This window comes from Cheilinus undulatus, linkage group 16, assembly GCF_018320785.1.
Source record: "Cheilinus undulatus linkage group 16, ASM1832078v1, whole genome shotgun sequence".
In the NCBI taxonomy this organism is placed as follows: domain Eukaryota; kingdom Metazoa; phylum Chordata; class Actinopteri; order Labriformes; family Labridae; genus Cheilinus; species Cheilinus undulatus.
In genome coordinates, this window is record NC_054880.1 from 19,717,286 (window position 1) to 19,732,806 (window position 15,521).

General features: G+C 38.0%; 1 protein-coding gene across 1 annotated transcript; it reads left to right on the forward strand.

The window, feature by feature from the left end:
• Positions 1-1,844: 1,844 nt before the first annotated feature.
• Positions 1,845-14,883, forward strand: hcn3 (hyperpolarization activated cyclic nucleotide-gated potassium channel 3). Its single transcript, XM_041808682.1, has 7 exons — positions 1,845-1,984; positions 8,624-9,053; positions 9,139-9,300; positions 9,998-10,216; positions 10,717-10,863; positions 12,789-13,029; positions 13,443-14,883. The coding sequence occupies exons 1-7, from the start codon at positions 1,860-1,862 to the stop codon at positions 13,643-13,645; spliced, it is 1,527 nt and encodes a 508-aa protein (XP_041664616.1). The 5' UTR covers positions 1,845-1,859; the 3' UTR covers positions 13,646-14,883.
• The last annotated feature ends 638 nt before the right edge of the window (positions 14,884-15,521 follow it).

Genomic DNA, 15,521 nt, shown 5'->3' on the forward strand with positions numbered 1-15,521 from the left:
TAATAATGTCAGTTATTAATTTTTGAAGGACAGTTTGACATTTTGCAAAAAATTAACTGCTGGCTCTGGGATACTGGTCAAGAGGCCAATAGTACCTTAAATTCAAACCTTCTGCATGAATAAAACTCATCTTTTTGCACTTTTTCTGCCCAAAAATGGAACAAAACAATGCTTAGTTTTCTATGCATTGTTTTCTATGTATTCCTAATTTCCAATATGCCAGTGAAGTTCATTAGCTGTAGGCTAAAAGCTTTTTAGTGAAGATGTCAGATTTTCACAGTATTTGTTTAGGCAAGAAAGTGTTTTTTGCTATCAACTGAAATTATGTCCCTTAAAGAAACATTGAATTTAGCACATTTTGTTTAGGATAGCTAAAGAATAAAGAGTAGTTTATATTGATATTCTAATCTAAAATAAAAAATGCTGACTATTAAATCATGAAAAACAAGGCTATTGCCCACATTTTACTGCCTAGCTATTTCTTGAGCATTTCAACTAGCTTAAAGTTATGTTGAAAGTGGTTTGAACTATAAGAAAACTTCATGAAAGTACATATTTATAACCTCTCTAAATAATGACATGTTAAGTGGGACAAACACTGGTGTTAATTATTTTACCCACTTTTTATCGACAGATTTCGTCTGTTTCTGTGAATTAGATATTGAGTGTGATAGCCGTTATTCAGGGTTGATTGTTTTCCCGCTCAAAGTGAGCGGCTAGCTGTTAGTATGCACAATCACAAACATACCGGTGCTGTATATTTGCCGCCCTCCTCCAGCCTTTAAACTCGACCTGTCTTTGCCAAACACCCCGGGGCTTTTTCCGAGCGCAGGGAGGGCGAGCTGGTCGCAGGGAGGAGGAGAAAGGACGGAGGAGGAGGAGGAGAGAGGTGAGTGGACACAGTCATGCCAACAAGCCGATTATTGGAGGCTACTGAGCCCTGGCTGTCAATTTGCGTTTCCTCTCATGGTCGACTAGACGCGGAGGACCAGGGAAAACTGGAGCTAAAGTTTTTTTTTCTTCGTTGAGCGGGTTCATTCATCAGTGGACACAGGACAGTACTTTTTTTCTCTAGGTAGACGCTGGAACTTTTCATGGGCAACACTGAGAGGGGAGCCTTTCTTTCTAGATTTTTATACTTGTAGAGACACCAAAGAGGGCCGAGGATCTATTTCTGTGCTGTGTTTTACATTCAGACATTTTATTTGTGTATCTTTCAACTACACTTCAGAACAGTGCGTTATATTAACAGTATGCCTAAAGCTAAAAGGCACTTTTAACGTTTGCTCTCTTCACTGAATAATTGCATTGCTACTCTGCACTTTATTTAAATATCATGCCTTCAGGCTTATAAGCAGTGTTATTTCTTTTTAAAGAATTTAACACAAACAATTAAGGCTATTATTAAATGGTTATGGCTACTATTATGTACAAGTGAACTTGAGGATCAGGAACCTTACAGCCAAAAGCAAGGACGATAAAGCCCTAATTTCTTGATCCAGTTTAAGTTAAAGGAATAAAAAATGACCAGCCCCACCAGGAGTTTTAAAGACCAGAAAAGCATCAATGACAGCCCATCACACAAACCAGAGACCCCCAGGTATCGTAGCTGGAGCAGCTGGAGCTTCTCCAGATGGAGAAGTGGCTCCCAGAGAGCCAGCCCCCCTAGTACCCCTTCTCCCAAGGGGGAGAAGAAAAGTGATGTGACCAAGACGCTCTTCTCCTTGGTCAAGACTCACAATGACGACTACACGGCAGATCCTGATGGCCTGCTGAACACCAGCGACGAGGCTGACGGAGGTGACGATGATGATATTGCAGAGGACCAGTCCACCTACTTCCAGAGGCAGTTTATCTCCATGCTGCAGCCTGGGGTCAACAAATTCTCCCTGCGCATGTTTGGCAGTCATAAGGGTGTTGCTGCTGAGCAGGCCAGGGTCAAGAGCTTTGGAGTGTGGATCATTCACCCCTACAGTGACTTCAGGTAATTATGATGTGGGGTTATCCCCACAGTCAGCTTCCTCCAAATCAGTTGTTTATAGAAGAATACTGCTTCAATATTACTGCAGAACACAGAAAAAAAGGTGAAAAACAAGTAATCTTTCTCTTAATCTGATTCCCTGATTCATCAGTCATCTTGCCTAAATGTAATCTTAAAGCATCCTATTTCCATTCAGCAAAACAGCCTTCTGCTGTGCTCAGATCCAGTATTTCTAAGGACATAGTGCAGCACAGCAGCTGATGTCACGGCTCCTAGCACATGATAAGGAGATGAAGGGATGTGATTAGTGATACAGTATATAGGACAAGATCATCTGGATTAATGATACCACCACTGGGGACTCCCTTTCTCTTTCTTACAAAGAGACACAACTACATCCATCGATTCCTATGTGACCCAAACGCTCTATTTGAAAACATTAAATGACTTCTCACTCTTGCTCATGCTCACTGTTTGAGGATTGGACATAAAACTCAGCTCTGTGGCTGAACATCATAGCAGTAATGCCGAACGCGCCGTCTGTGTGGTCACTAATAATAGCTGCCATCAATTTAAACAATTTTAAACATCAGGCCTACTATGCCAGACAGAGAGGATCAACCCGTGCATGGGGATTATTGCCCATAAGAATCCCTATAATTCCAATCTTCCTCTATTATGCAATAATAGACAGCTGAGGGGGGGATTATCAACGGCCTACTCTCCTTAAACCTTATGCTGCAGTTTCCCATGAATTGGAGCAGCACGTTTTTGGCACCGAGGGCTGAAGGTCAAAAAGCTGTGTGGATTTAGGATTTTGAATCCAATTTAAATCGGGAGAAAAAAGGAAAGAAATGCCTTTATGTCAAAGCTGAATGAACACCACATATTTTAATATGCTGACATTTCTAATGTTTGGCTTTATCAAATTTGGGCCAATCGGGGAAAATTATATGGGTTGCATGTTGACCACCACAGTAAATTTAATTTTAAATCTTCACTCTTTTTTGTTTTGTAAATGTTGTAGTTGTCAGAGCATAATCTCAAGTTAAGTCCTGACATTTTTACCCATATCACAGTTTTTTAAAAGTAGATTTACATAGCTTGACCAAATGTAAGAGCAGAAAAAGTGTAAAGATTTGATTTTTCTGAGCACCACATGAACACAAAACCAGCTTGTTTTACCAGTTAGCAAGCTCAAAATAATAGCGAGAATGTTAAGGTTGTTTCCTTTTTAGCCTGCTGGGATGCCAATACGTAATATTTAGCAGGGGTGGTTGGAGCTACAAGTAAGAGTATCTCTGAATTATCATCATGTGGGAAACACAAACCAGCTAAGCCTGGGCAATTAATCAAAATTAAGATTAAATCATAATATATCCTTCTGCAAGTTTAACCGGAAATGTGTGACAAAATAACAGTTTTATTCAGTTTTTTAAAGTAGGGATGTTATTTTTGTATGTTTTTCTTAATAAGAAAATGGGACAAAATTATTATTCCTTTCCATACAAAATTAAATCTCTCTGCAATATGACTAAAGATAATCACAATCATATATTTTATATTTTTATTAAGTCCTAGTTTAATCTATCAAATGTTGTGCTGGTTATCATTTAGAATGATTTATTGCTTGTGTTTGTGAAAAATACATGAGGTAAGAAACTTAAGAGAGAATTGCACATAAAATCGCAATATTGAAACAAATAAATTGCTATTATATTGTTTTTCAGATTGCCCAGCCCTAGTACTAGGCAGCTCAGAGGCACTCTATCTTAGCTGTTAAGTCTATTTCAAGGATAATAGAAGCCAGGCTCTCAGAGGAAAAGACAGATGATTAGCCATCAGATATTTGGATGACTGCAAACATCCTTGCAGTTTTTGCTTGCATTATTTTTTTATATTTCAGTCCAGACAAAAAATTCTGTTGTCAGCCACATCAGAAATTTAAACAAGATTACTTGCTATTGCAACATCCAACATGTTTCTCTCTCTGATGTTGTGGCTTTTAAAGGTACAAACTCTGAAGATTATCCTACAAGATCTTAATTTTGCTATGTTTTCAGATTGATCTGATCTGCTTTGAAGAACATCATGGTATAAACTACTTCAAATCTTAAATTTGGATTTAAACATGTTGGGTGATCAGGATTCAGTATCCTGTTGTGACAGCTTAGCTTGAACTCATGTTAGCTTGTCACTTAAAGACCCTGTAAAGTGAAAAGGAATCTGTATTTAGGTTTGTCATATGACAGGTCACTGTTATGAACCCCTAAATCAAATTTCAGTCAACTAAAACATCTCTAAGTTTATGAAATTAAGCTTCAAAATCATGAAAAATGAGGCAGTAAAATCTGCTCCAGGATGGTGTGGGTATGTCTGTTGAATAAGCTGAAGCCACGCACACTCAGGAGAAATACGATCCTCTCAAATTTAAAAAAATGTTAGAATCTGAATGTTGACCTTATGAGCAGAATGCAGCTGCCTGGCTCTGTGCCAGAGAAGAGGCTAATTTTCTGGCTGAAATCTCTGTTATGATGCTTTCAATGATCCAAAGGTCACTGTGGCTGATAGATTTAGCAAATTTGCCTCACAATGAACAAAAAAACAGCATTTAACTGACTGTTAACTTTCAATAAAGGCAGTAACATAAGCTAACAACAGACTGTACTGAGATGAACTGCTCTGTGATTTCATATTGTAGTATTAGAGGGGCGGGGTCATTCCCCACTGTGGGCTTGTTACATCATGAGCCCACATATTGGCCACGCCCACATGAAACCAAGTCAGGAAAGAGGTGAAAAACCTAACAGTCCAAATCTAGAATTCAGTCACATGTAGATCTCAGTGTTTTCACATGTTTACGGCAACCATAATTCAACATATCTAATGTGTTAAGACAAAAACTTTGGATTTCACTTTACAGGGTCTTTAAAAATAAAAGACAGCCAACAATAGCAGCAAATACATTTTTACTGACCTCCAGTTCATGCTGCATGTACAACCCATCATAATGCTGTTTCACAACCTTAACCATGGTTTTCTTTTTTCAGTAGAGTTCAGTGAATTTTCAGTAGAAAATTGACCAAAGCTCATGTTTTTTTTCTGTTGTCTGTGGGCACAAGAGGTTTTGCAAGACTTCCAGTCCAAGTGTCTGGACACACGCACTATAGAAACAGAATCGTTAAATCTTTCACTATTTGTTGTCGTGTGTGTGGTGTTTAAAATGTTTAAATAATCTTCTAGTGTGCTAGGCTTTAGATGATAAGCAGATTCAGTCCTGCTTTCAGAGTCAACATTAAAACCATGGCCCTAGTATGTCGTTCTTCGTCATGTTCCTCTCTCACTCCTAGTGTTAGTAATAGCTTGTCTAAAAGGTTTTATTGCAGAGGAATTAACTCTGCCCCTCGCTTACACTGTCATACTTAAGTAAACACAAATATGCTCGCCTCATGTTAACAGCCTTAATGCCGTTCAGCGCCTTTTGTGACAATAACGGCAAGCAATCACTAATCTGCTACAGCATGAGTGTAGATGATAAGTACTCATGTAAATCAGCGTGTAGACATAAGAGCACATGAGTACAAGTGATTGACATAGGGATAAACATGAATGAGAAGAAGGAACTAATCTTTTAGGCCTTTGCTCTTACTGGCTTAAGTATAAGGTGTTTTTGTGTTGTAAATGGTGACAGTAATCAAAAGCGGTCTGGTTCATGTTCTGTTGCTGCTGCTCCTGTAATGAAAGAGAGACTGAGGGAGAGAGAGACCTGAAGTGATTGACACCTGATGGAAACAGTCTGTAAGGAAACCCCAACCTTGTGGTATAACGGGTCACTGGAGACCTGGAGGAGAATAGGACTTGTATGACATGAAACAGACAGAGATAAGTGCAGTAAAGACTTTATCTTTTGTGCTTAAGGAAGCAGACTGCGTTATACATGTGCTGTGTTAGTGACTTTTTCTTTCCCTCATTGTCTCTGATGGTATATTGAACCTGCTGAGGTAAACGCGATACATTTTTGATGACAGGGGTTCCTCCTGTGACAGGAGCTGTTATAAGAGTGTGGGTCATAATGAAATGGGTCATTTCCTGAATGGTACACTGTTTCTGTTTGGATGACCTCACTTCAAATTGGTGTGATAGGTCAACAAAAATAGGAGCCAAATGCAACGGCACAAAATGTTTAATAAACAAAAAGACAAAAAATACGACTAAAATTAAAATGTCCAAATAAAAATATCGACCAAAATTTTGAGAGGAGACAAGAGATCACTGGAGATATTAAAACGCAGAGCCAGTCACAGGAGGAGACAACACAACAAAATGACAAAGGACTGAGAGACACGCAGAAACTAAATACAGTGGGAGTGATTAGACACAGGTGTGACAACAACACAGGTGAACCTAATGAGCGCAATCAAGGTAGAGGGAAAAAGACGAGGGCAGAGAGAGAACCAGCAATCACACACAAGGGAGGCAAACTACAAAATAAAACAGGAAACACTATAAACAAAACCAGGGATTGAAAAGAAAACTAAAAAGGATAAACTAAAGATTTTAAAGAGACCTCCTAAAACAAAATCAAGACCATCACAAGCTGTTTTAAATTCCCTAACTTTAAGATATACTTGTGTTTGAATGTTTATTAGATTTAGCAACAAAGCCAGCAGCAATATATAAACCTAGTAACTAAGTATGGATCTAGTTTTTAAAATATTTTTATTGATTTTCAGAATTGTTAATACAGGGAAGATCATTTCAAACATTTCTTTAGACAAATTACGAAGAGAAAAATTTTTTTCTTGAACTTGAGAACCCTATTCCCTCCCACTCAACCCACCCTACCCATAAGATTACAGGCAATGATAAAATAGACTGGAAAAAGAATAAATAATAATAATAAGATAATACAATTACAAAAATAACTACATATGCATACACACATATATATATACACATAGACAAGATATAGAAAAAGAAAAAAAAAGAAGAGGGGTGTGCTTTACTTATCATTTAAAGGTATCAGGAAGGAGTCAAAGAAATCCAGAAAAGGGCTCCATGTTTCAAGAAAAGCCTGACTTGATCCTTTAAGAGTGTATTTGATTCTCTCTAGTTTTAAGAAATACATTACATCTTTTATCCATTGAGAAAATGATGGGGGGACTGGATCTAGTTTTAGGAGAAGAATAAGGTTTCTCTTAAGGAAGGAAAAGAGAACGAAACAAATACTGCATCTCAAGAAGGGATGAAACAAATATCGCTGCACAGTCAAACAGGAAGGTTGGCCAGTACCACTTTACACTGATGGGAAATAAGTAAACCCTTGGATGTTTTGCCCTTTTACTGATTTTATAAAGCAGTTATGCTCAATATGATTTGGCTTTTTTGAACAGAAAAAAAACCTCTCTAATGTCAAAGTGACTTCAGATTTCTACAGAGAAATGCAGATTAAACAAAAATATTTAAGGTATAATAAGTCGCTGCATAAATATTCACCTCTTTTAAAGTGACTGACCTAATTCAACGTTGGTCTCACAATTAGTGAAATGTGGCTCACCTGAGTGCAGTGAATGTGTCTCAAGTTTATCACCTGTGTCTGGAAGGTCACTGGTTAATCAGTATTCCTGGCTACCATTACACCATGCAGACAAAAGAACACTCCAAGCAACTCAGGCAAAAGGTAATTGAAAGTCAAGGAATGGATACAAAAGTGTAACATCCCCAGAGTTCAGTTAAATCCATCATCAAGATTTGGAAGGATTATGACACGTGTAAATCTGCCCAGATTAGGCTGTCCTCTCAAACTACCTACACAGACTCAGGGCTGGGATTGCAGCTAAAGGTGCATCTACTAAATATCGACTTGGTGGTGAATATTTATGCAGTCACATCTTTTACATTACATATTTGTATTCAATGGCATTACTTTGTAGAAATCTGTTTTCACTTTGAAATTATAGAGGGTTTTCCTTTTTTGAATTTTTTTTAATCAAAAAACATATTGACCATGTTTGATTTATTAAAACAATATGCGATATTTTATAGGCACTGTACCTGTGAGATAAGATGACTTTTAACCTTGGCTAAGCTTTTTTTGGTCTCCAACCAAAACTAGAAGATATTGTGGCATTTTCAAACCTAGTGATGGTGGTCGCCACATTAGAAAGGATTTGTCAATCTAACTTTAGATCAATATAGAAACAGGCAAGGAATTGGAGATGAAGTGGGCCTGAAGCCTCTTGGAAAAGAAGAACAAAGCCTCCAGCTGTGAGTTAGGTGAACCATGCCCCTAATTCTGCTAATTTAAATAAACATTTTAGCCTTTATATCATGAAATTATTTAAGCTGTAAAAATTTTGCCCTGCCTAGAGTCAGTATGAATAAGAAGAGGAGCTATTAATATGATTTTCTTTCTATAAATGGGATGGAAACATGTTGGTTATGCTGTAAAATTAGCATTTTAATCTGGAACCTGTTTGTTTTGTCTTCATGTTCACATATATTTAACATCCATTTTATATGAGCCAGCTGGGCTCATGTGCTTAACTTTTTCTGTATTCTGTACAATGGAGGGCGGGTTTTGTATAAATGCTAGTTTACATTTAGAAACATCCTCAATCTTTCACTTGTCTTAATCAACAGGTTTTACTGGGACATTGTGATGCTCCTGTTGATGATGAGTAATCTGGTCATTTTGCCATGGGGCATCACCTTCTTTGAGGACCAGAACACCATGCCCTGGATCACCTTTAACGTCCTGTCTGACACTCTCTTCCTCATGGACTTGGTTTTTAATTTCCGCACTGGCATCCCAGGAGAGGACAGCCACATCATCCTGGACCCCAAAGAAATCCGCATGCATTACCTCCGCACCTGGTTCATAGTGGACTTTGTCTCCTCCATTCCTGTTGACTACATTTTCCTCATCGTGGACCTGGAGTCCCGGCACGAGTCATCTGATGTGTACCGCACCGCCCGTGCTCTTCGCATCGTACGCTTCACCAAGATCCTCAGTCTGCTGCGTCTTCTGCGACTGTCACGCCTCATCCGCTACATCCACCAGTGGGAAGAGGTGAAGACAGAAAGACGACGCTGATATGCGACACTTTTATTTATCGTTTATTAATCTGTTTTTCATCCTACTTTGTGTCCATCAGATATTCCATATGACATACGACCTGGCCAGTGCTGTGGTGCGTATAGTCAACTTGATCGGCATGATGCTGCTGTTGTGTCACTGGGATGGCTGTCTGACCTTCATGGTGCCTATGCTGCAGGACTTTCCCCCAGACTGCTGGGTATCTAAAAATAATATGGTGGTGAGTACATTTTCATCCATATATATAGAAAACACTTTTTATATGTGGGATTGTAATTTCCCCAAACCAAATAAAGTGAAACTCTCCGAGGAGCATATGTCCTGATTTTTATTTAAAATTAAACCCAAGTTACTGCTAATTTCATCGTTGTTCATCCGTCTTAATAAGTTCAGCTGTTTGCTAAAAGACTGTTGAAAGTCAAATGGAGTACTGGTTGCAGTGTCGCATTAGTACAGTATCTGGAAAGCAACAACCAGCAGCAGTAAGCATAGCTTGGCAGAAAAAACATCTTGCCTTGCCCTGTCTAAAGTACTTTTAAAGGTCACATATTATGCAAAATACACTTTCTCAGGCCTTTCTAGCAAAAATATGTACCCCTGGCCTGTCCACAATCCCCCCAAGAATCAGAAGAATCCATTCCCTCCTCCCCTCTCTTTCTCGACCTTTCAAAAAATGTGTGCTGAAACAAGCCATTCTCAGAATTTTCCTTCATGATGTCACGTGGGGAGTTAGCACTGCCCCAGGTTTGGTTATATTTATAACCGAAAATCATGTGTTCCTTGACAAAATGGTCCTTACTGAATGGCATAAGTCTTTTTGTTCAACTCTGAAAAACAAAGTAAATAAATGTATTTCTTCTCTTTGCCTTTTTTCCTCTATTAACATTATTAATTACAAGGCAATCTATTCTTTTCAGAACGATACATGGCACATACAGTACTCCTATGCCCTCTTTATGGCCATGAGCCACATGCTGTGTATAGGGTACGGAGCTCACCCTCCAGAGGGTATGTCGGATGTTTGGCTCACCATGATCAGCATGGTGGTGGGGGCCACCTGCTATGCCATGTTCCTCGGCCATGCAACTAACCTGGTGCAGTCTTTGGATGCGTCACATCGGCAGTATCAAGAGAAGGTAATCATCTCTGCATGGATTTGAAAAGATTAACAGACTGAAACATTTCGACCTGCAGCTTCAGTTGTCTTGTATCCTGGAAGCCTCACGTGGATGCTTATGTGATTCTGGCTGTGAGTTTTAATATCACAGCCATGTTTTATTCCATAAGCTCGCTTACTTTGTCATATTTAATTCATAGAAGCTAAGCCAAAGGCCCGGAAAGTGTGTGTGTTATCTAATGGCTTCTGTGGCCTTAATGTGACCCTGTGCAGAGGATTTTCACATGATGAACTGACTGATGATAAACAAATGGTAGCACCTTTGTTGGGGATCACTGCTAGCTAATGCCCATTATAAATGAGATTATAATCCACTTACAGCTGGGAAAACAATTGCAAAACAAACACGTAATAATTAAGCTAACACATGGTATAAAATGTGACTTAATGTGATGTCTGACCTTTGGATTTTCACTTGTATTCTCATGAAGGTTGTATCCACGTGTGTTAATGTTTCAGTATAAACAAGTGGAGCAGTACATGTCGTTCCATAAACTGCCAGCAGATGTGAGACAAAGGATCCACGATTATTACGAGCAGCGATTCCAGGGCAAGATGTTTGACGAGGACAGCATCCTGGGAGAGCTCAGTGATCCGCTCAAGGAGGTGGGTTATTCAGAAGAAAAACTGAATTGGCTAGTATTTTCTCTGCGTCACTTCCTTATCCTCATCACTGCAGCCACTTTCTGATCAGGGCTTACGGCAGAGCCCAGATAGATGGAAGCCTCTCCTAGGTGTAAATCACATAAAGACTGCTTGGAATTTGCAAAAAAGCCATGAGGGCTTTCATGTATTTTACACTTTGAAGAAGCCCCCAGATCAGTGGGGGCCTGCATTGATGTTTGTCCTTTTGGAACTTTGTCCCATCTCCTTCCTGGTCACCTCTCTTACTAAGGCCCTTCTCCCCTGATTGCTCAGCTTTGCCAGGGGAACAGCTCTAGTAAGAGTCCTGGTTGTGCTAAACTTCTTCCACTTTTTAGAATTATGGAGGCCACTGTACTCTTGGGAACCTTCAGTGCAACAGATTTTTTGTAGCCTTCCCTTTGCAGCCTTTGCAGGCAGTTCCTTTGACATCATGGCATGTCCATGCTCTCATATGCATTGTCAGCTGTGTTACCTTCTATAGAGAGGTGTGTGCCTTTTCAAATTGTGTCCAATCAATATAGTTTACCACAGGTGGACTCCAATCAAGGTGTAGAAACATCTCAGCAAAGACTGAGAGAAATGAGAGGCACCAGAGCTATATTTCAAGTGTTTTCGCAAAGGGTTGAATACTTATGTCATTCTTAAGAAGTATTAAAAGTTAATCAGTCATAAAATCAATTCAGTGAAAAATTATGCTTCTTGGAAGTACTATCAAGCCTAAATTTTGTGTTTTCATTCATTTTTATAGCCTATTCATCTAAAGACAGAGGCTATTTTTTCTGGGGTTTTTTTATATTTACATTGAGTCACACATGAGATTTCTTTGGGAATCCACCAGATCTGACTTGAATTATTCCCAGACTTACAAAAGTAAATTATTGAAAAAAATACAACTCCATTATTATATGATTTGACTGATAAGCTGCAACAGTTAAGGGATGATTGACACATTAGTGCTTTAAAATAAAAATTAAAGATAAAAGTAGCCGAAATTTTGTTTCCCTAGACCTAATTTTATACTGCTGAACTTTTTTGTTTAACCACAATGCTTGTAAATAGGTACTTCTAGATTGTAGCATAACTACTTTTAGGCCACATATATAAAAATAAAACCTTTTATTCAGCTACCTTATGGCATCAGTTTCTTTTCTTCTTATAGTCTAATCTAAAAATGCTTCAAGACAACTTAGCTTGCATACTACTCTGAATTCACTGTGTATAATGCGAGCCAATATAGACAATTTTAAAGTTTTAAATTTAACTGAATTAACACTGTCCGCTTTACTGTTCAGGAGCTTAAAAGTGAAGCCTTGACCTATCTGTAAAAGGAGCTGCTGTAATAGATAAAAGCTCAAGGCTCCTGAATTGACACATTACAGTTTGTTTAAGTGAAAGAAAGGTTAAAAACTTTTTTTTCAAAGTGGTTACATGCCATTTAATTTTCTTTGACATGGCTGCTGTCTGTTTCCTTAGTTAACTCTGAGGTTAGCTAGCTAACTTGCTGCTGACTTTTTTAACATTAAAACATATAAGGGGTATCATCAATAACCTCACCTAGCTCTCAAGCATATCTGAGCTAGATGGATACTGTTCTTTAATTGTCTGGTAACTGAATAACCTCCTGACATTAGTTTTAGTAAAGTCTATGAAACTGTTGATAATTGCAAAACACCTCCATAAGAGTTTTTGTTGCCAAAGTTGAAGCCTTCAAATGCCATTGTTAATGATGGGCTGCTAAGTCTATTGCTTAGTAGAAAAGTATTCTGCATTTAATATTTAATATTATTATGTTAATATGACAGTGAGATATCTCAATATCACAGTGAAAATCTATCAGTGTGTTTCTGCTCCTTCTCACTGTCCTCGTTCCTTTCCCCTCCATGTAGGAGATCGTCAGCTATAACTGCCGTGGTCTGGTAGCCAACATGCCACTGTTTGCCAACACTGACCCTCACTTTGTGACAGTGATCCTGACCAAGCTGCGCTTTGAAGTCTTTCAGCCCGGAGACTTAATAATACGAGAAGGAACTCTTGGTCGCAAAATGTATTTCATCCAGCATGGCACTGTCACCGTCATCCCACGTGGAAACAAGGAGATTAAGCTCAATGATGGAGCATATTTTGGAGGTGAATCATCTTTATGTTACTCATTGGCTCTTTCAGAGGCCCTGATGTTTAGCTCTGGTTTTGCTTTAAAACTTTCTCTTCATTTATCAGTGCCACAAATTAAATTCAAGGCTTTGTTATTCTCTTATTTGCACTTCATTCTACATATGATGATTTTACAACTGTTTTTCATGAATCCTTCTCTATCATTTTCAGTTTTTATAGAAATGTACTGTGTACATTAAAAAAAGATATTTCTCACAGTTTTCTCAAAACTTCTGGTTCCTCTAATTGCTTGTTTGTTGACAACAATCTTTGAGTTTCATTTGAAAACTAAGAAAACAGCAAATATTCAAACTTGAAAAGCTGAAACCAGCTGATATTTTTGATAACTCAAACTTTTGATCAAACTGAAATCCACTTCTTTGTTTCAGAGATCTGCCTGCTGACCCAGGGTCGACGTACAGCCACTGTAAAGGCTGACACCTACTGTCGTCTTTACTCCCTGAGTGTGGACAGTTTTAACGAGGTCCTGGAGGAGCATCCTCTAATGAGACAAGCGTTTGAGAACGTGGCTGTGGACCGACTGGGCCGGGTCGCTCATAAAGCCAGTCATCGGCCTTCAGCTGCTGAGTGACCTCATCAGTACTAACAGGGACAAATTCGAGCCAGAACTAAGGAAATAAAGGCAGCAGTTTTACAGAGCTTAACCACACAAGAGAGGAAACCTGGCATGTTGTTTTCACACATCGCTGGACAACCAGATAGAAACCCTCTATTTATTTATATACATATTACTGCTTCACTTTGCTGGAAATATTTTACTATCAGCTCAGTTCTCTTTTGCTTGAATCTCAATAAGCTATCTGATCATTGTACACTTCTCTGATCTGTTGATCATGCACCAGGATGAAAAAGTCTCTATTTGCACTAAGCTTTTCCACGTGTACACACTACTCTAAGTATGATTTTTATCAGCCTTTAAGCTTTCTGAGACTACGGCGTTATTAACCACCCCACCATTCATAACAGATATTGGAAGCACGCACGAGCACCAGCTGGTCGATTCATCACACAGCTGCATGTATATAGCTCTGATTTAAATGATCCCTCAGGTCTAAAGGTTGAATCAAGTGAAGCTTTAATTCCAGTGTTCAGTGAGGATAAGCTGCTGTGATGTAATAACTGTACAGAGACAGACTGTATACACAGTGATTCATAACCATTTAAATTACCAATGCAGAAGTCATTGAATGTGAAGTTTGGGGAAATCTTTCTAAAATAAACCTCTATGATTAAATATCTAGTATAAATAGAAGGGTTGATTTTCCCCATACACATTTATTTAATTTAATGATTTTCTTGTACCTATTTAAATTTAATTTACTGACTTTATTTTCAAAATGTTGAGGAAAAATACATTCCCTATGTTAATTAACAGGTAAGAATGAAGACTGTAGTGTTTGCTGCACATGGCCTATGTTATGTTTAATTTTATGTAATTTTCCTTTTATCATATTATGACTGGCTGGAAAAAAAGACCAAAAATAAGAGTCATAGCTTATTTTCTGTTTCAACAACATCCAGAAAGGGTTAACACTATTATGCTGACAGTTACTGGAAATAATAAATTTAACCTTCATAAAAGAAGGCTTAAATTTTAGTCACCTTCTCTCATATGTCACATATCTCTCACATGTGTGTCTGTCACTGTGCTGAATGATATAATGTGGGTTTGTTTTCGCCTAAATCTGAGAAAAGACCGACATGACAATATAAATCTGATATCATATTAGTTAATTTTAAACCACAGAGCTCAGCCTATCCTTTTCATTAATTGAACTTTCTGCTTAACTGTTGTCCTACTGAAAATGTCATGTAAATATAAATATTTCTACCCTTTAAATATTAGTAATAAAAGATTATTTTCACATATGTTTTGTCAAAGATGTGTTTCTATAGAGGATTATGAGTTATTGTCAGTGATAGCAGAAATATTATTTTTTATTAATGTTAAAGCATAACATTAAGGGTAATTTTCATGTAGTGTGGCCACTTAAATATTTGACCACATGAAAATGTTATTTATTTTTTATCTCCAGCTGTTTTTAACTGGTCCCTAATAAAAGTCTTAAAGCTCCTGTAAGGAACTTTCAGTTTGTGTTAGTTATGGCACCCTTAGCAGTACCTTTTAGAATATCATGTAATTGCTCTTTTTTTTTCTTGTGATTTACTTCAGAAAGTTTCATTTCTATATAATCTAGAATTCATATCCTACAAAGTGAAACATTTCAAGACTTTTTGTTTTAATCTTGACAGTTGCAGCTTACAGCTCACAGAAATTCACTATCTCAAAATATTATATTATTGTATAAAAGTCCAGTTTGCAAAGGTTTCCTGAGCATTTTCTCTCACTGTGGTTCAGTTCTGACAACCACAGTCATGGGGGAGACTGCTGACTCGACAAACATCCAGAACACAATCATGACACCCTCTACAAAGAGGGTAAGCCA

Bases quoted from the DNA above. Each gene is read 5' to 3' on its own strand.
- hcn3 (XM_041808682.1), top strand. From the start codon at position 1,860: ATGCTGCAGCCTGGGGTCAACAAATTCTCCCTGCGCATGTTTGGCAGT. The intron at 10,864-12,788 runs GTGGGTTATTCA...CCCTCCATGTAG, and splicing joins TCAGTGATCCGCTCAAGGAG to GAGATCGTCAGCTATAACTG. The intron at 13,030-13,442 runs GTGAATCATCTT...TCTTTGTTTCAG, and splicing joins TGATGGAGCATATTTTGGAG to AGATCTGCCTGCTGACCCAG.